Source organism: Opisthocomus hoazin, chromosome 5, assembly GCF_030867145.1.
Source record: "Opisthocomus hoazin isolate bOpiHoa1 chromosome 5, bOpiHoa1.hap1, whole genome shotgun sequence".
Classification (NCBI taxonomy): Eukaryota; Metazoa; Chordata; class Aves; order Opisthocomiformes; family Opisthocomidae; genus Opisthocomus; species Opisthocomus hoazin.
Genome location: NC_134418.1, coordinates 86111141 through 86128017, shown reverse-complemented (window position 1 = coordinate 86128017; position 16877 = coordinate 86111141). Strand labels below are relative to the sequence as shown.

General features: G+C 51.4%; 1 protein-coding gene across 2 annotated transcripts in view; it reads right to left on the bottom strand.

Annotated features, from left to right (window-relative positions):
• GABRA4 (gamma-aminobutyric acid type A receptor subunit alpha4) overlaps positions 1 to 7625 on the bottom strand; it is a 48859-nt gene extending 41234 nt beyond the window's left edge. For both annotated transcript variants that reach the window (XM_075422042.1, XM_075422044.1), the window contains exons 1-2: positions 7474 to 7625; positions 7266 to 7384 (exon numbers count right to left, since the gene is read on the bottom strand). In XM_075422042.1, the coding sequence (XP_075278157.1) occupies positions 7266 to 7384; positions 7474 to 7556 (202 nt within the window). In that variant the 5' untranslated portion in view covers positions 7557 to 7625. The remainder of the gene's footprint in view (positions 1 to 7265; positions 7385 to 7473) is intronic.
• Between the last annotated feature and the right edge of the window lie 9252 nt (positions 7626 to 16877).

The following is a 16877-nucleotide window of genomic DNA, read 5'->3' as shown; positions in this document are numbered from 1 at the left end:
GGACCTTAGAAATGCCTCTAAATATCTGAAGGGTGGGGGTCAGGAGGATGGGGCCAAGCTCTTTTCAGTGGTGCCCTGGGACAGGACAAGGGGCAATGGGCACAAACTGAGGCACAGGAAGTTCCGTCTGAACATGAGGAAGAACTTCTTCCCTCTGAGGGTGACGGAGCCCTGGAACAGGCTGCCCAGGGAGGTTTTGGAGTCTCCTTCTCTGGAGATATTCAAGACCCGCCTGGACAAGATCCTGTGCAGCCTACTGTAGGTGACCCTGCTTCGGCAGGGGGGTTGGACTAGATGACCCACAGAGGTCCCTTCCAACCCCTACTATTCTGTGATTCTGTGATTCTGTGATTCTGTGATTCTGTGGGATGCCGAGCCTCGGACAAGCGGTAACACGTTTCGCAGGAGGGCAGACGGCAGAAGCCGAGTATCTCCCTCACGCCTTTCCTCCACCCACAGCCCCGTCGTGCTCCCCGCGTTCCACCTACATCGTCCGCTCTCAGCTGCCGAGGCCAAACCTTGGATTTCCTAGCACATCCCAGCGCTTCATGCCAACCCAGGAGTATCTATGGCGACACCAAAACCTATCCCTTCTTCTCCTCGTTCTAGAAGAAAACATAGCTCTTGCTGGTGACAATAGCGGGCGTACAAATAGTGAGTCATGCTGAGGGGGTTTTTTAAACTATTATTAATCGTGGGAATTCCTGGCAAAGAGGAGGTGAGCTGTAGTCACCTAACCTACTTTTACTGGTGATTTAAGCAGCCCTCTGAAATGAAGGTGTTGCACCACTTCATCAACTCGGGCTCTGCGAGCAGCAGATCCTATTAGAATCCTTAACACGCTATTACCGGCAATAAAGGGCGGCCAGTTGCAAGAAGGCCAATTAACTTTAAATATGACCGTTTGGGCTTATCCCTCAATGGATGTTCAGAAAGCATCTATCCACCATCAATCCTCGGGAATGTTGAAGCACTATTTATAACCTGCTGGTGTGTATTTTTATGTCAATGAACTAGGAGGAGAGTCCTACACACTGCAGTGGGAACAGTTAAGTCTGAATCACTGCTTGCAAGATAACAGGCTGCAAAGAAGCTCAGGCAGGATTAAAAGCAACCCCTGCAGAAAGCCAGAATAGTTGGGTGTTAGAGGGAGATGTTGCCCATGGGCTGGAGCAGCGATGCCAGGAGCTGACCTGGCGCAGAGGAACAGGAGACAGCTCTCCCAGGCGTTGGACGCCAACAGATGGGTCGAGCTGCAGCGCGGCTCCCAGCGAAAGACTCGGGGCTCCACCGTCCCCGCGTCTCCATGGGCAACTGTCACTGCGGAGATCTCCGCTGCCTGTAAACAGTCGCGTCCCGCACAGGCTCTCTGTACACGGCAGGTTTTGCCATCGGGAGTCACGCAACCGAGCGGGAACATCGGCAAAAAAAGTCTGCGCTAAGGTTTCGACACGCAAAGTACAATTTAAGTGCTATTATGGGATCAGTCCCAAGATATATGAACTACATGAAATTATATTACATCAGTTCCTACGGATACATCTAAAAAAAAAAAAAGTAGTTGCTACAGATTTTTTTTTTTTTTAAATATAACTACATGTGAAAGATTCAGTGCTTTCTCTTTCCAGATTCTTGCTGCCTGAATTGGGTTGATATCTTTTAAGTAAAGAATCCATCATTAAAAAACCCCATCGTATGAAGCATGTTCTCTTGTTTCAGTCTATCAGAAAGAAGACCAGAGAGCACCTGCTATATGCAAGATTTCTGCTAGGAAGCCAGAACAGGGCATTTTAAAAAAAATGGATGTGGGATTCAAACACATGGGCTACATCCTCTACCAAAAGACCAATACAACAACTGCAGCAGCGCACAATCACCCTTGTCTCTACCTATGTTCATCCATCAGGATGTCTGGACCCTGAAAAGGGGAAAACATACCCCCAGAAATCAGGAGATTGCTGGGTTTCTTTGCCTCTTCATCAGCAAAGCATCTCTTCTGAGGCAGCCAACAAGCTTGATACCGGTGCCAGTTTTCATGATGCGGACACCTGCCTGCTAAGAACTGGACTAAGAATATCAGCTAATTTTCTACAGGTCACTGAGCAACAGACAGATGGCAATGACTTCAAGCAGTAGTAACCTCGGCCAAATTCCCTTCAGTCAACTATAGGTACCTAACACCATATCCTGCTAAGCCTTTGAGTCATCTACTCTCACCAGCTGAGGAAGACTGGACAACTGCCCGAAAAAAAAGGATTGGCTTCACTTTACAGTGCTCACTGAAGTCCATTTGTAATCTAAAAAATAAATAAATTACTACCTCTATCACGCTGAGCGATGGAACCTTGAAGGTACCTGTGAGTTCCTAACAAGGGCAGATAATCATGTAGATACTTTTCCGTTCTCTAAAACCAGAACATCGTCTTTGCTCTTCAAATGTATTCTGTGTTTATTTTCTGACTAAAGGCCCTCCTCCTGCCTTGACAGGACATGAAACTCTTCAGAAACGCTGTTCATCAGCCAAACATCACGCAGGCTGGAAGGGGCAGGGAAGCCCTCTCCTGTCCTTCCTAAGGGAGACAATAGCCAACATCTTTAACTCCACCAAGTATTCAGCTGCACTTTCACAGGTGTAGAATAGAAGCACAGCATGCTTTGGGTTGGAAGGGACCTTTAGAGGCCATCTAGCCCAACCCCCATGCAGTGAGCAGGGACATCTTCAACTGGATCAGGTTGCTCAGAGCCTCGTCCAACCTGGCCTTGAATGTTTCCAGGGATGGGGCATCGACCACCTCTCGGGGCAACCTGTGCCAGGGTTTCACCACCCTCATGGTAAAAAATCTTTTCCTTATATCTACTCTAAATCTATCCTCTCTTAGTTTAAAGCCACTGCTCCTTGTCCTATCACAACAAGCCCTGCTGAAAATATTTTCCCCATCTTTCCTACAGGCCCCTTCAGGCACTGGCAGCTACTCTAAGGTCTCCCCGCAGCCTTCTCTTCTCCAGGCTGAACAGCCCCAGCTCTCTCAGCCTTCACGAGAGAGAATATGAAAAGAGGAAGGAAAGAAAAAGTAAAATGAATGAACGTGGTCCTGTTCCTTCTACTCATCAGCCAGCTAAGTGGCAACCTCTAAACAGAAAGCCGCAGAGCTCTCACCGTTGTGCTAGCTGATAGGGAGGCAGCTCACGCCAGGCTCTACCTCACAGAAACAACGGAACCCAAGAGGACAGAAGAGCTCCAGCTCTCTCCAACTGATGGCCAAATGCACCACAACAGGGCAGCAACACTCTGCGGGCGACACCGTCACCAGCTCTCTCCGACTGATGACCAGACGCACCACAACCAGCAAGCAACACTCTGCAGGCGACACCATCACCAGCTCTCTCTGACTGAAGGCAAACCACACCCCAACTGGGCAGCAACACTCTGCAGGTAACACCATCACCAGCTCTCTCTGACTGATGGCCAACCACACCCCAACCAGGCAGCAACACTCTATGGGTGACACCACCGCCTCGTTTAGAGCCAACGTCGGCAGGTTGCGCAGTCAATCCAACAGCCTTGGGCAGGAGACAAGTCACACACCACCCTCTTCCTTTGGTTTGGCCACAAAACTGGCCATGGAAAGCAGGACACTAGGGATGAGATGTTCTCTACAAGGCACAGCTAACGGAAAAATTCATGAAAATTAGCAGATGCATGGCAGCAGACAGCAAGGCTGTCCTCACCAGCTTCAGGCCCCCCATTCCTTCTCACTTCCCCACGTGAGATGAGTTACCGTACCGTGAAAGTTTCAAAGACACTGTCACATTTACTGAAGTTATAACCCAACACAGGGTTGAATCGGGCCCTCGCTGATGTCAAAGCTGCTCAGGCAAGAGTCTGAAACCACGCAAGTGTTCAAAACGGCAAACCAGACCTGGGCCTTTTACTTCCAGCAATGCTGCTTTCCAAACGCCATCTGGATTTCTCCCGTCTCTTTGAAATAGTCACCAGCAGAAAGGTAACCAGGGCATTTTCAGAGACAACCCAGGTTTTGCCGCTTTCTATAGTTTTCCTTTTTTTTCTGTCATATAGAAATTTTGTTAAAAAGCCAATGAAAACTAGAGTCAAGGTATCACTAGAAATGCTTTTGCTCCAAAGTCTTCCAGCCGAATCCAAACAGCCCTGTGGCAACACTCTTCAAGTTTCCCAGCAGATCACGCTTTCAATTAACCACACTACACGTGGCATCTGCAAACTCCCTGTTCTTACGATCCGCTGGATCACAGAGCGGTTTTCACCAGGAGATCCCCACGCATCCCAAACGGCGTTCTGCAATTCAGGAATTAAATAAAATGGAACTGACTTCATCTCCACCACACTGTCTCCAAACACCACACAGCGTCGCTTTATTCATTGGTCCCTAAAGACCATCCCCCTCCTGAAATTCAAAGCTCCTATGCATTTCAAGTCTGCCTGACAGCACTTGGGTTTGGGTTCTTTTTTTATTTTACTACACAAACCCACCCATTCTCCTTCGTTTCATTAAATTTCTAGGTGAAATCTCTTCGCTTCTCTCTCGCTTCTCCAGATTCCCTCCCCCCCCCAAACTTAATGGCAACTTTCACTTAAATGGTCTTTTATAACCTTTTTATTAAACCCTTCTGTTTGGGTTTTTTTATTACGCTACCAAACCGCACAGTGCTAAGTAAGTGACAGCAACTTCTTAGTTTTATTTTTTAAAATCCATTTAATAAAGCGAGTTTGTAACACAAGGTGTCAACCGAATGACACGGGGAACTTCATCCTTCCGCTGACCCTCGACACACGCCATGCTCCCGCATCAGAAGTCCCAAGACAAGCTGAGTACACCCCGCTGAGGTTCAAAACCCTCCCCAGAGGCCGTTTCCACATCTGTAAGCGTGCTCGGGCAACCTACCATCTCCTCTGTAACTACCAAAAACTGTGCTAATAAACGACAGCCTGGAGAATTTGGACCCAGTTTTAGGGAGCCTCCAAAATTTAACGTTTTCTACTTCGCTCTGCATGCGAAAAATCTTCGTGAATCATTATTTGTGGCAACTCTGGAAGATGCCAGCAAAATTCAGAATTTGGCTCCCCCCCAAAGTCTGATTTTAAACATCATTTACCCCAGAATTAGAAATGTTTGCACTGATTTGAAGTTTAAAACCAGCATCAGTCAGACCCCTGCGCAGCCTTTTGTTCTTAAAATAAAACCTCCGTTTCATTTCGAGCTACAGGAAAACGAGATGGTGAATCAGCTTCAAGAATAAAACGAAAATAAATATTCTGCTGTTCATCAGAAAGTGATGCAGCTTGAAGGGTACCAAAACACTCTACACTGTGCGCCTCTAAATGCTCCCATTCGCTCTGACATTTCGCTCGCTACGCTACAAACCCGTGAGCGACCCACTTCAAAGATGCAAGTCCCATTTGTCATAAAGATTGATTGGCAAAAAGAACCCAAATTAGAGGGAAAGCTTGGTTCGGATGGTGCATATTTTAATAACGAATCCATAGTTATTACTCACTGTTATACCAAAAAGTCAAACCTGACCAATTGCAGAAATTCCTTTCTTTGGTTGGTTTTGGTTTAGTTTTTGTTTTTAAAGCCGTTCTTGTAAAACCAGGTGAGGATAACTTTTGCTCTAAGGAGTGAGCGAGGCAGGTATGATTTTAAAAAAAATAAAGCTTTTTTCCCCCACGTGTTACTTAGAAGTTCAAAACTCAGAGATGTGTGGTTTAGATGTTGGAAGGAAGGAAGAAGCACGAAGCAATATAATATCCATCTTGTGAAATATTCACCCAGAGGGGTTTTCCCCAGGCTGAAATCTGAGGGTTTTTTCCCCTCCCTCTACCATTTACTTCCATACTGCCCTTACGAAAGTTCAAGGAGATACAATGAACTTTTTCTCCTTGATTTTCCTGAAAGTCTGCAACGCTTACTGAGGAAAAAGCTCTACTCGTGCAAAATATCCTGCAAAGGACAACTGCATTCAAATAAAAATCCGCACCAACTGCTTGTCACAGTACATATTCAGTGTTTAATTTTGGAAATCTGATAATGCCCATAAAGCATCTTTGCTAGATGACTAATTAGTTGGCATTCAACCTCAAACGATGCCAAACATAGCACATCTCTGCAACTCCGCAGAGACTGAGCTACCAAAGGCCACCGGCTCCCAGCAGGTCCTCTGGGTGCTAACGAATTTAGCCTCCTGCTCACTCCAGGTGCCAGCCACCTTGCAGAAGGCCACCTTCATTCCACACACCTGGAAAAATAACGGCGTAACCAACGGTGCCAGGTGCTGCCCTTTGAACCGCCGCCGTCACGCACGTAAGCGCCGCACACGGCGTGCGGGGAGCGTGTCGGCACGCGTGTCGGCGTAGACGGATCACGTGCGTGGAGAAGGTGCTTTCAGAGGAGGAAGAAAGTATTTCGCAACACAAACCCACGCAAAGATCTCATTCAACGCTGCCTAGGAAGCAGCCCATCAAACGCTCGTATCTTTGTGCAGCATGAGGACTGTAGCATTTCTTTTTAAATTCTTTTTTTTTTTTAACTTTAAGATCTGAATTTTTAACATCTTCATGCCACGCTACAAAAATAAACTTTCGTTTTGTCTCGATCCTAAGGATTTTGGTTCCAAGTCACCCCACAGCAAAGAACAGCAAGTCTGGCCGCTCGCTCGGCACCGCAAACCCGCACCGGAGCGGGTGAAGGCAGACCCCGCACGCCGAGCGCGGGGGAAGCCAAACCCGGGGCTCCCCCGCTGCGGACCCCCACCCCGCACCTGGGCACCCTGGGCCGAGAGCGGGGTGCGCAGACCCCGCACGCCGAGCGCGGGTGGAGGCAAAGCGGGGTCTCCCCCGGTGCGGACCCCCCACAGCCATCAGGTCTACCCGTTCTACCGTCCGAAGGCGAATGGGAGCACCTGTGGTACAGCGCTGGCTCACCCGGGCCACCGCGCTCCGGTTTTCCCTCACGAGTGGACCAGAACCCACCCAGACCCGGCCTCTTACGGGTGGGAGAAGCACACTTGGTCCTGTCGGGGCCCGATCCGTGGCATTTCGGGGTCAAACCCCACCAAGGAGCTGAAGAAGCCGAACGCCAGGCAGGTTCCCTCCGTCCTCACCAAGCCAACGCGCACCAGCTGCGGGGCTTCTCGCGGTCCCCCCCCCCCGCCACGTTGCCGGTGGGTACCGGGTCGGTACGGGCGGCCCCCCACACCCCCCCCCCGCCCATACCCCCACCCCGTACCCCCGAATCCCGGTCGCAGCCGGTTGTCATAACCATCCAGGAGGCTGTTGAGGATGCTGGTGAAATTCTCCGGCCACAATTTCTCCTCTTTTTTGCTCTGCCCCGGGGGCCCGGTGAGGCTAGGAGGCAAAGAGGGAACGGGTGAGCCGAGGGACCGACCCCCCCCTCCCCGCACACCCCCCCAACCCCCCCCGCCGGGGGTACTCACCAGGTCGCCAGGCAGAGGCAGTGCAGGAGGGCGATGGAGAGACCCGAGGACATGGCGATGGCTGGCTCCTTGGCAGAGCCCATCCCCGCATGCCATGCTTCACGCCCGGCCACCTTAAACGCCTCGTCCGGGGCGGGGGGGGGGGGGGGGGCCCCGGCAGCCCCCCGGTTGCCAGGCGGAGGAGAGCCGAGCTCCCCGGCGCCGGTAACTCACGCCGGGGGGGGGGGGGGGGGGGGCAACAGGCGCCGGGCCCCGCCGCTCCCGCCCCCGCCCCGCCCGCGGCCCCGCGCCCCGCCCCGCCGCAGCGTGGGACCCCCCCGGCCCCCCGTGGGACCCGCGCGTGGATCCCCCTCAGCCGCCCCGTAGGACCCGTACCCCCAAGGATCCCCCCCCGTGGATCTCCTCCGGCCATCCGTGGGACCCGGTCCCCCATGGATGCCCCCCTCGTGGGACCTGGCCCCCCGTGGATCCCCCCCCCCCGTGGGACCTGGCCCCCCATGGATCCCCTCCCCGTGGGACTCGGCCCCCCATGGATCCCCCCCCGCCGTGGGACCTGGCCCCCCATGGATCCCCCCGGCCGCCCCGTGGGACCCGGTCCCCCATGGATCCCCCCCCGCCGTGGGACCCGGTCCCCCATCGATCCCCCCGGCCGCCCCGTGGGACCCGGTCCCCCATGGATCCTCCCCCCCCAGTGGGACCCGGAGTCCCCCATGGATCCCCCCGGCCGCCCCGTGGGAGCCGGCCCCCCATGGATTCCCCCCCCCCCCCGTGGGACCCGGTCCCCCATGGATCCCCACCCCCTTGGGACCCAGCCCCCCCGTGGGACTGCGGAGAGCTGGGCAGCCCCCGACGGCAAAGCCTTCGTCTGTCCCCATCATCTCTGCTCCCCCGAGGAGGGGGACAAGCCCGGGAGCGGGGGAGAAGTGGTGAATTCCCCGGGGAGGAAGGTTGGGGAGCCAGAGGGTCCCGAGGAGGAAGGTTGGGGAGCAGGAGGGTCCCCCGGGGGAGGAAGGTTGGGGAGCAGGAGGGTCCCCCCGGAGGAGGAAGGCTGGGGAGCAGGAGGGTCCCCCGGGGAGGAAGGTTGGGGAGCAGGAGGGTCCCCCGGGGAGGAAGGTTGGGGAGCAGGAGGGTCCCCCGGCTCCCGGGCAAGGGGAGAGCGAACTCTGGCTTCAAGGTTAAAGGAGAGCGCACCCAAAACGGGCTGCGTTACCCCGGATTTCTAAAAAAAACGCCAGAGTAAGGGAATGGCTTCACATTATATCTTTTTTTTTTTTTTCCTTTTCATCCCTATAATTAGGAAACGAGATTCGGTGACCCAAATAATTTCTATTATGCAAGGTCCAAGGGATTCTGCAGCAATTACAGCAAAACCCACTCGGAAGCGTTGGTTGTCTGTCACCGGCTGTTGGGATGGTTGGGCGGAGAGGGCAAGAGAAGGGGGAAGGAGGAGAAGAAAAGGGCGTGGGAGGGTCCCCCACACTTAGTCTTGTTCTTCTGAGCGTGACAATTGTTGAGGTGTGGAAAGGATTCCTTTGAAAAACAATTAAAGCCGTGCTTGAAACCCATTTAGCTTGCTGATGCTGTTTATCCTTCAGAAAACCCTGTCACAGAGTCACAGAATGGTCGGGGTTGGCAGGGACCTCTGTGGGTCACCCAGCCCAACCCCCTGCCCAAGCAGGGTCACCCAGAGCAGGCTGCACAGGACCTTGTCCAGGTGGGTCTTGAATATCTCCAGAGAAGGAGACTCCACAGCCTCCCTGGGCAGCCTGGGCCAGGGCTCCATCACCCCCAGAGGGAAGAAGTTCTTCCTCATGAAGAACTTCCTGTCCCTTGCAAGAAGAAGTAATCCCTTCTTGCAGAACATTGAAGATATTTCTCAGTGAGATTATCTGATCTAGGGATACCTCGGAAAAACGTTGCTGGCAGAAGCCAAACTCGCAGAATTCATCCAGGGCAATAGACAGTAGCTCAGAACTGGGAAGAGTTCTGCTGGCTGGCGACAGACACGGAGCAAACCCCTGCTCTGCCGTGGAAGAAAGGCAACGACACCCTTGGGTTGAGACTGTGAAGAACGTGGATGCCCTAGGCCCAGTAGTTCTGCTACTGGTAGAAATCAAAGAAAGTCGCTCAGTTATCCCCCAGCCAGCAATTTCAAGAACTGAGCTGCTCTTTGAGTGATTCCCAGGTTCCTTAGAGCAAAGAATTATAGTCTGTTATAATATTACTGACATCTTTTGTCTCTCCACTACAGGTAACGCCAGGCTGAGAGATCTGTGGACACGCTGTGCCAGGGCAGCAGGCAAGAAGTACTCGTGGCTTCCAAGCAGGCTGTCATGTTGTTTTTTGTAAGAAAAGGGAGACACAGGGCCCTTCTGTCACACCCTCCCTGCCGCAGGCTCTGTCGGTGTAGGATCCAGGTGCTGCTGGGTGCCATTTACTCCCTACAAGTGCTAAAAGAAACGGAGAAACCACTTTCTGTAAATTCAGAAATGAGTTCAAAACCTTTTCAAATTTATCAGTGGTTAGTACAGAATCATAGGATGGAAAAGACCTCTGAGAACATCAACTCCAACCATCCACCCAGCACCACCATGCCTGCTAAACCATGTCCCCAAGTGCCACATCTACACAGTTTTTGAACCCCTCCAGGGGTGGGGACTCCACCACTGCCCTGGGCAGCCTGGTCCAATGTCTGACCACTCTTTCAGTAAAGAAATTTTTCCTAATATCCAACCTAAACCTCCCCTGACGCAACTTGAGGCCATTGCCTCTCGTCCTATTGCTGGTTACTTGGGAGAAGAGACCAACGCTGCCTTACTACACCCTCCTTTCAGGTAGTTGTGGAGAGCAATAAGGTCTCCCCTCAGCCTTCTCTTCTCCAGACTGAACAGCCCTGGTTCCTTCAGTCACTCCTTGTAAGCCTTGTGTATCTCACTTAGATCCAGCCCTGGCTATCAAGAACGAAGTAAGCTTGACACCAAAACCAGAGGTCCTTGACTTCTGAACAACCGTTGTCACTTGTCCACTGCTGAAACTTTCACAGAACCAGGCTAGATGGGAACATAAAACAGTTCAAAATGACAGCAAACCGCCCTGCTAGCCAGGTAAATCCCTTCCGAGTACTTGCTTGTACCTTTTGGCATATGCATTGCCCCGACTAATTTCAACATTTTTTTAACTACAGCTGAAGAGATATCCTAGATTCTTTTGTAACGTAGACAAATACAGAAACTCCCAGGGTACTGCTTTGCTACCAGCAGATACATGCTGACTTTACAAACACTGCTTCCAATGATCTTGGATCACTCCAAAGCATCTCTGGGTCACAGCACCTCTCTCAGAGAACCTGATGACTCCAGGAAGGATTTAGTGGTCACAGGCTAGATTGACGGTCCCTAAAAGTGTTTGCTGAATTCAGCATTTTCTCAGCTTCTCAAGCTTTTACCACCATTTCTTCCAAGATTTCCCCGAAGAAATCTCACCCATCGTGGACTATTGTAAGAAGGGGACTATTTTTGCCCAGCTCCATATGCTCAGAAAGAACTTGAATATCTTAAATAGACTTTTTTTTTTGTTTTACTGCCCCTGTGCTGATGTAACCTCTGAATGATTTTTGACGAAGCAGACATTCAGGCCGTGCCTCCAAAGCAGTTTTATCGAAAGCTATGGATCTTCAGGTATAGCTTGATAATTTTTTATTTATCACAACACACAGAGAAGCAGAAAAGTTTTTCATCACTCTGCTCATTTCTACTTTGCCCTGAGATTAAGTGGAATAAAAAAAGAAGTTGGTACTTTTCTCATGGAAGGCATTATCTAACCTTTAGGGGTTTTTTTGTAAACTGTAGGCTCCACCAACATTACAGGTTATATAGGTAAATTATAGGTTACATCGTTTTCCCCAGCAGATTTCATTATTTAGCTGATTCTGATCTGATTTAGTCCTGGCATCAAATCCGTGAAGACAGCCAAGCTTATACGGAAAAGACTTGGAAAATCTTTAATGCCCAGCTGTATGTTGCATCGTTAAAAGCATCTAATGCTTGGAAAAGAGGAGATAAACCTGGAGTCGCTGCCAAGCAGCTCAATGTTTCTTTATCTACATAGCTAAGTCATTGATTTCTTGGACGTTTTTGCAGTTTCTGCCCATCTCAATAGAGTTTCTTATAGTCTTGATCAAATGTCTTGTCCTCACACACATCCTCTTCAGAGGTCACAGAATCACAGACTGGTCGGGGTTGGCAGGGACCTCTGTGGGTCACCCAGCCCAGCCCCCTGCCCAAGCAGGGTCACCCAGAGCAGGGGGCACAGCACCGCGTCCAGGCGGGGCTGGAATATCTCCAGAGAAGGAGACTCCACAGCCTCCCTGGGCAGCCTGGGCCAGGGCTCCATCACCCTCAGAGGGAAGAAGTTCTTCCTCACGTTCAGCTGGAGCTTCCTCTGCTTCAGTTTGTGCTCGTTGCCCCTTGTCCTGTCAGGGGTTGAATCTTCATTCTTTGGAAAATGTATAGCCCAATCCCATTTTTGGTAGATGACCAAGAAAAGATCTGGGTATTTTCTGTGCAGCTAACTAGAAGGTCCTTCACTCCCCTCCTCACGCCTTGTCAAGGGTGCAAGGGGTCTTTTGCTTCCCTCCTCTCCTGCATCCACACGCGTGACAGACATCATGGGAACCTACACAAAATGCACCTGTCCTTGGCTCTGTCAAGGCTTTGATCTGGAGCCCAGGAGAAGCCTGAACTACCTGTCCAGGGCAGAGCTCTCCATCGGTGGAGATGCCAGGACACGGTGGGCCTTGACTGCCCCTCTAGCGATGTGCTTACGTTTAAGGAGTCTCCGTTTTGGGTCTGTTGAGTGCAGTTTAGGCTCTGCTCTGGGAGCAGTAAGGTAGATAGTTAAGCTCCTTCTGGCTCTTCTTCCAGTCCAGCTTTCCCTCCCTGCTGTAGTGCTGGTAGTTTTCTGTCCGGCTTCGTGTTTCAGCATCTGATCACAAAGCCGTTCCCTCGTTTTAAAAGGATCCCGTTGCATTCGTTGTAGCAAACATGTTACCAATGTACTCCCTTCTCTCAAGAGCTGCCAGGCTAGAAAGATAGGACTAAGGACTGGACGTAAGAAAGCACTATTATTTCTCTTTTCCTGGGAAGTGAGATGCAAAAAGCCTAAGTAGCAACCCAACACCGTAGCACCAGGTGAGGAATCTGCAGCAGAACAGGAGCTTCATGTCAGTCTGCAGCGTCCCAGGCCAGTTCTCTAACCAGCTCCTCAGCTGTCCTTTCGAAGCACGGCAGAAGCTCTGTGCAAAACCGAACCTTCAGCCGGCCCAGCTTTGCTTCGCTTCCCCGGCCAGGACTCCCACGGAACTGCAGGAACTGATGCCCACATGCATTTAGCCGACGAGTATTTTTTCCTCTGACATATGGTATTTACAGGACTGTTCCACAGTACCATGGTTATTTTAACACACATGTCCTTGATTGCTTGGAATAAAGCTAGAAAACCCTTTCAGTACCAAATATATATATATATATACATACACATGTGTGTGTATATATATATATGTTGCTATTATGGATTGCAATAGGATTTATGTGGATTCTTCTAGTGATTGACACTTGGGTGTTTAAGGAGGCAAACTGTGAGCTTCATATTTCAGGGGACCTCTACTCTACACACTGCAATGGGAATGCGCCTGTGGAAGCCCCAACTGCAGGAACCACCCATCTGGGGCAACAAGTGTTCCCGGCAAGAAAGCATCACGAAATTCCAACGCCTCCACCTCTCGTTTCTCACCTAACCCTGCTGCTCCCCCAGCGCACGCGCTCGTCCGATCGGGGACGTCACTGACCCATGTCACGGCTGCAAGCTGGAGGGAGAGATGCAGGGCCACCAGGGCAGGTCGCTGCCACCTCCTCAGCAGCCCCGTGGGGAATAAAGCAGATATCCTCATTGCTTTCTTTCAAATGGGCATGTCCAAAAAATATGATGATAAAAAATATTGGGGACGTCACTGACCCATATCACGGCTGCAAGCTGGAGGGAGAGATGCAGGGCCACCAGGGCAGGTCGCTGCCACCTCCTCAGCAGCCCCATGGGGAATAAAGCAGATCTCCTCATTGCTTTCTTTCAAATGGGCATGTCCAAAATGGGCATGTCCAAAAAATATGATGATAAAAAAATATCGGGGACGTCACTGACCCATGTCACGGCTGCAAGCTGGAGGGAGAGATGCAGGGCCACCAGGGCAGGTCGCTGCCACCTCCTCAGCAGCCCCGTGGGGAATAAAGCAGATCTCCTCATTGCTTTCTTTCAAATGGGCATGTCCATAAAATATGATGATAAAAAAATATCGGGGACGTCACTGACCCATGTCACGGCTGCAAGCTGGAGGGAGAGATGCGGGGCCACCAGGGCAGGTCACTGCCACCTCCTCAGCAGCCCCGTGGGGAATAAAGCAGATCTCCTCATTGCTTTCTTTCAAATGGGCATGTCCAAAATGGGCATGTCCAAAAAATATGATGATAAAAAATATCGGGGACGTCACTGACCCATATCACGGCTGCAAGCTGGAGGGAGAGATGCAAGGCCACCAGGGCAGGTCGCTGCCACCTCCTCAGCAGCCCCGTGGGGAATAAAGCAGATCTCCTCATTGCTTTCTTTCAAATGGGCATGTCCAAAATGGGCATGTTCAAAAAATATGATGATAAAAAATATCGGGGACGTCACTGACCCATGTCACGGCTGCAAGCTGGAGGGAGAGATGCAAGGTCACCAGGGCAGGTCACTGCCACCTCCTCAGCAGCCCCGTGGGGAATAAAGCAGATCTCCTCATTGCTTTCTTTCAAATGGGCATGTCCAAAAAATATGATGAAGATCCCTTTGTGTGGGGAGAAGCGAGATTTTTCTAAAAAAAAGAAAAGTACAAGGCCGCCTCTGTTCCATCGAGGTGTGGGACGTGGCACCCAGGCTGGTGGGGAGGAATCGGAAGCCACTGCCCTGTACCCTGCCTTCTCCTGCCAGGGCCACCACAGAATCACAGAATCACAGAATAGTAGGGGTTGGAAGGGACCTCTGTGGGTCATCTAGTCCAACCCCCCTGCCGAAGCAGGGTCACCTACAGCAGGCTGCACAGGACCTTGAACCAAGCTTAATGCAAAATGTGTCAACATTTTTGGTTGCCCCAAGCCCCAGCAGCAAACCTTGTGCAGCTTCCAGAGGCAGGTATTTTCCAAGGTACTGCAAAAGGAACCCCGAATCCTGCGGGCAGAGAAGTAAAGCCGAGACTCGCGAATCTCACGACCCGTGTGGGGCTGACTTCTGATTCTCGGAAGTCTGGGGCTACCAGTACTGGTGAGGCTCTGTTCGTGCTGCCCTTCCCTCATCTCGCTGTGCTGGGGGGTCAGTGGGCCGTGCTCAGCACCACCTCTGCACTGACAACGATGTTCAACAAAAAAGAGACACTTTTCTTTTGTTTGGTGAGAGAGAATAAGAAGGTCACTTCCCATCGTTGCTCTCTTTGCTGGTGTCAAGCACACACATTAACAGAGAGATCCTCCTTTTGGGGACCTAATACATACTTACAAATATCTGCAGGGTGGGTGTCAGGAGGACGGGGCCAGACTCTTTCCACTGGTGCCCAGCAACAGGACAAGGGGCAACGGGCACAAACTGAGGCACAGGAAGCTCCAGCTGAACATGAGGAAGAACTTCTTCCCTCTGAGGGTGACGGAGCCCTGGCCCAGGCTGCCCAGGGAGGCTGTGGAGTCTCCTTCTCTGGAGATATTCAAGACCCGCCTGGACAAGAACCTGTGCAGCCTGCTGTGGGTGACCCTGCTTCGGCAGGGGGTTGGACTAGATGACCCACAGAGGCCCCTTCCAAACCCTGACCATTCTGTGATTCTGTGAAAACCCTAAACCACTCTTCCTTCTCCAAGCTCTTTACCTCCTTTATTCAAGACCCTCCTGGACGCGGTGCTGTGCAGCCTGCTGTAGGTGACCCTGCTTGGGCAGGGGGTTGGGCTGGGTGACCCACAGAAGTCCCTTCCAACCCCTACCATTCTGTGATTCTGTGATTCCTTTCTACCTTGGAAGAGACACATTCTTTACATCACGACATTTTAAGAAATATTATGGCTCCAGAAGGAGCAAGGCATACAGGCACCTCACTACGTTCCACATCTACGTTCTGAGAAGGGATAGGCTGTACAGCTGCACACCAACTGCAGTCAGCACCTTCCTTAGAATGAGAACATCTCTGTACTAAATAAGAATATCAGCATCCGTATGTTAGGTAGAAAACATTCCCATTAAAATGTTTTAGTATAAAAGCAAACAGAATGATTATTTTATGCAAACAGAGCTGCCAAGCAGACTTTTGCAGTGGCCCAGGGGCCTGTAAACAGCTGAGCAAATTGGTGTTTAGAGCTGTGCTTGTCAGCTCTGCTTGCAAAAGCAAAATTTGCCATTGCAGTAATACACTGAAGCCACAGAAGACACACAACCAGTCTGCTCTTCATTACCATCTGGTGGTGGTTGCGTGGAGCGGCATTACTCACATCTCCAGAAGTTACGGCGGGGAATTTTCGTATCATCACCAGGAGGGAACGGGCACTGTGGCAGCAGAAGGGGGCTGGTTCGGTCTTACAGGCATAGGGACAAGGAAACACTGACAAAACGACTGGGTGGAAAAGAGAAGATGAGAAGCATCTAGTAGTACTGTAGCATTTCATCAACTAATTTAAAGCATACCTGAGTATCACCTGCAAGGAGCTGAGAACTGCTCGGGAAGCCTAGTGCACCATTTCCTTCTGCTGACAGCGGTGGCAGCTGAGACCACTTGGCAAGATGAGGTTATCTTGTTATCCACCTTTAACAACCAGTTCCCAGGTCTCCTTCACTATTTACCCAAAGAGGTATCTGACAAGCAGTGTCCTAGTAGAGGCCCTGTGTCCCCTCTGCTGAGCACGAGGGAGATAATCCCACTCTACAGCTCTCCTCTCGCACAGCCTATGCTGTTGTCCTGCAGCTAGAAGCTAGCACCAAAAACCACGATGAAGCTGCCCCTACTGCACACTCATTGAGATGCCTCCTCCTCCAGACAGAAAGTGCTTTGAGCAGCTGGGAAGAACAGCAGCTGCCTCTGAGGAGGATGCCCGGGTCTGGTACGCAGCACTACCCCTTCCCCCTGCTCCATGGAACAGCCTCTTCCCCCTTCACCCAGCAGTTTCACCAGAGGGAAGCTCTGTGGTGGAACAGGCTGCCCAGGGAGGTTGTGGAGTCTCCTTCTCTGGAGATATTCAAGACCCGCCTGGACAAGGTCCTGTGCAGCCTGCTCTGGGTGACCCTGCTTGGGCAGGGGGTTGGGCTGGATGACCCACAGAGGTCCCTTCCAACCCCGACCAGTCTGT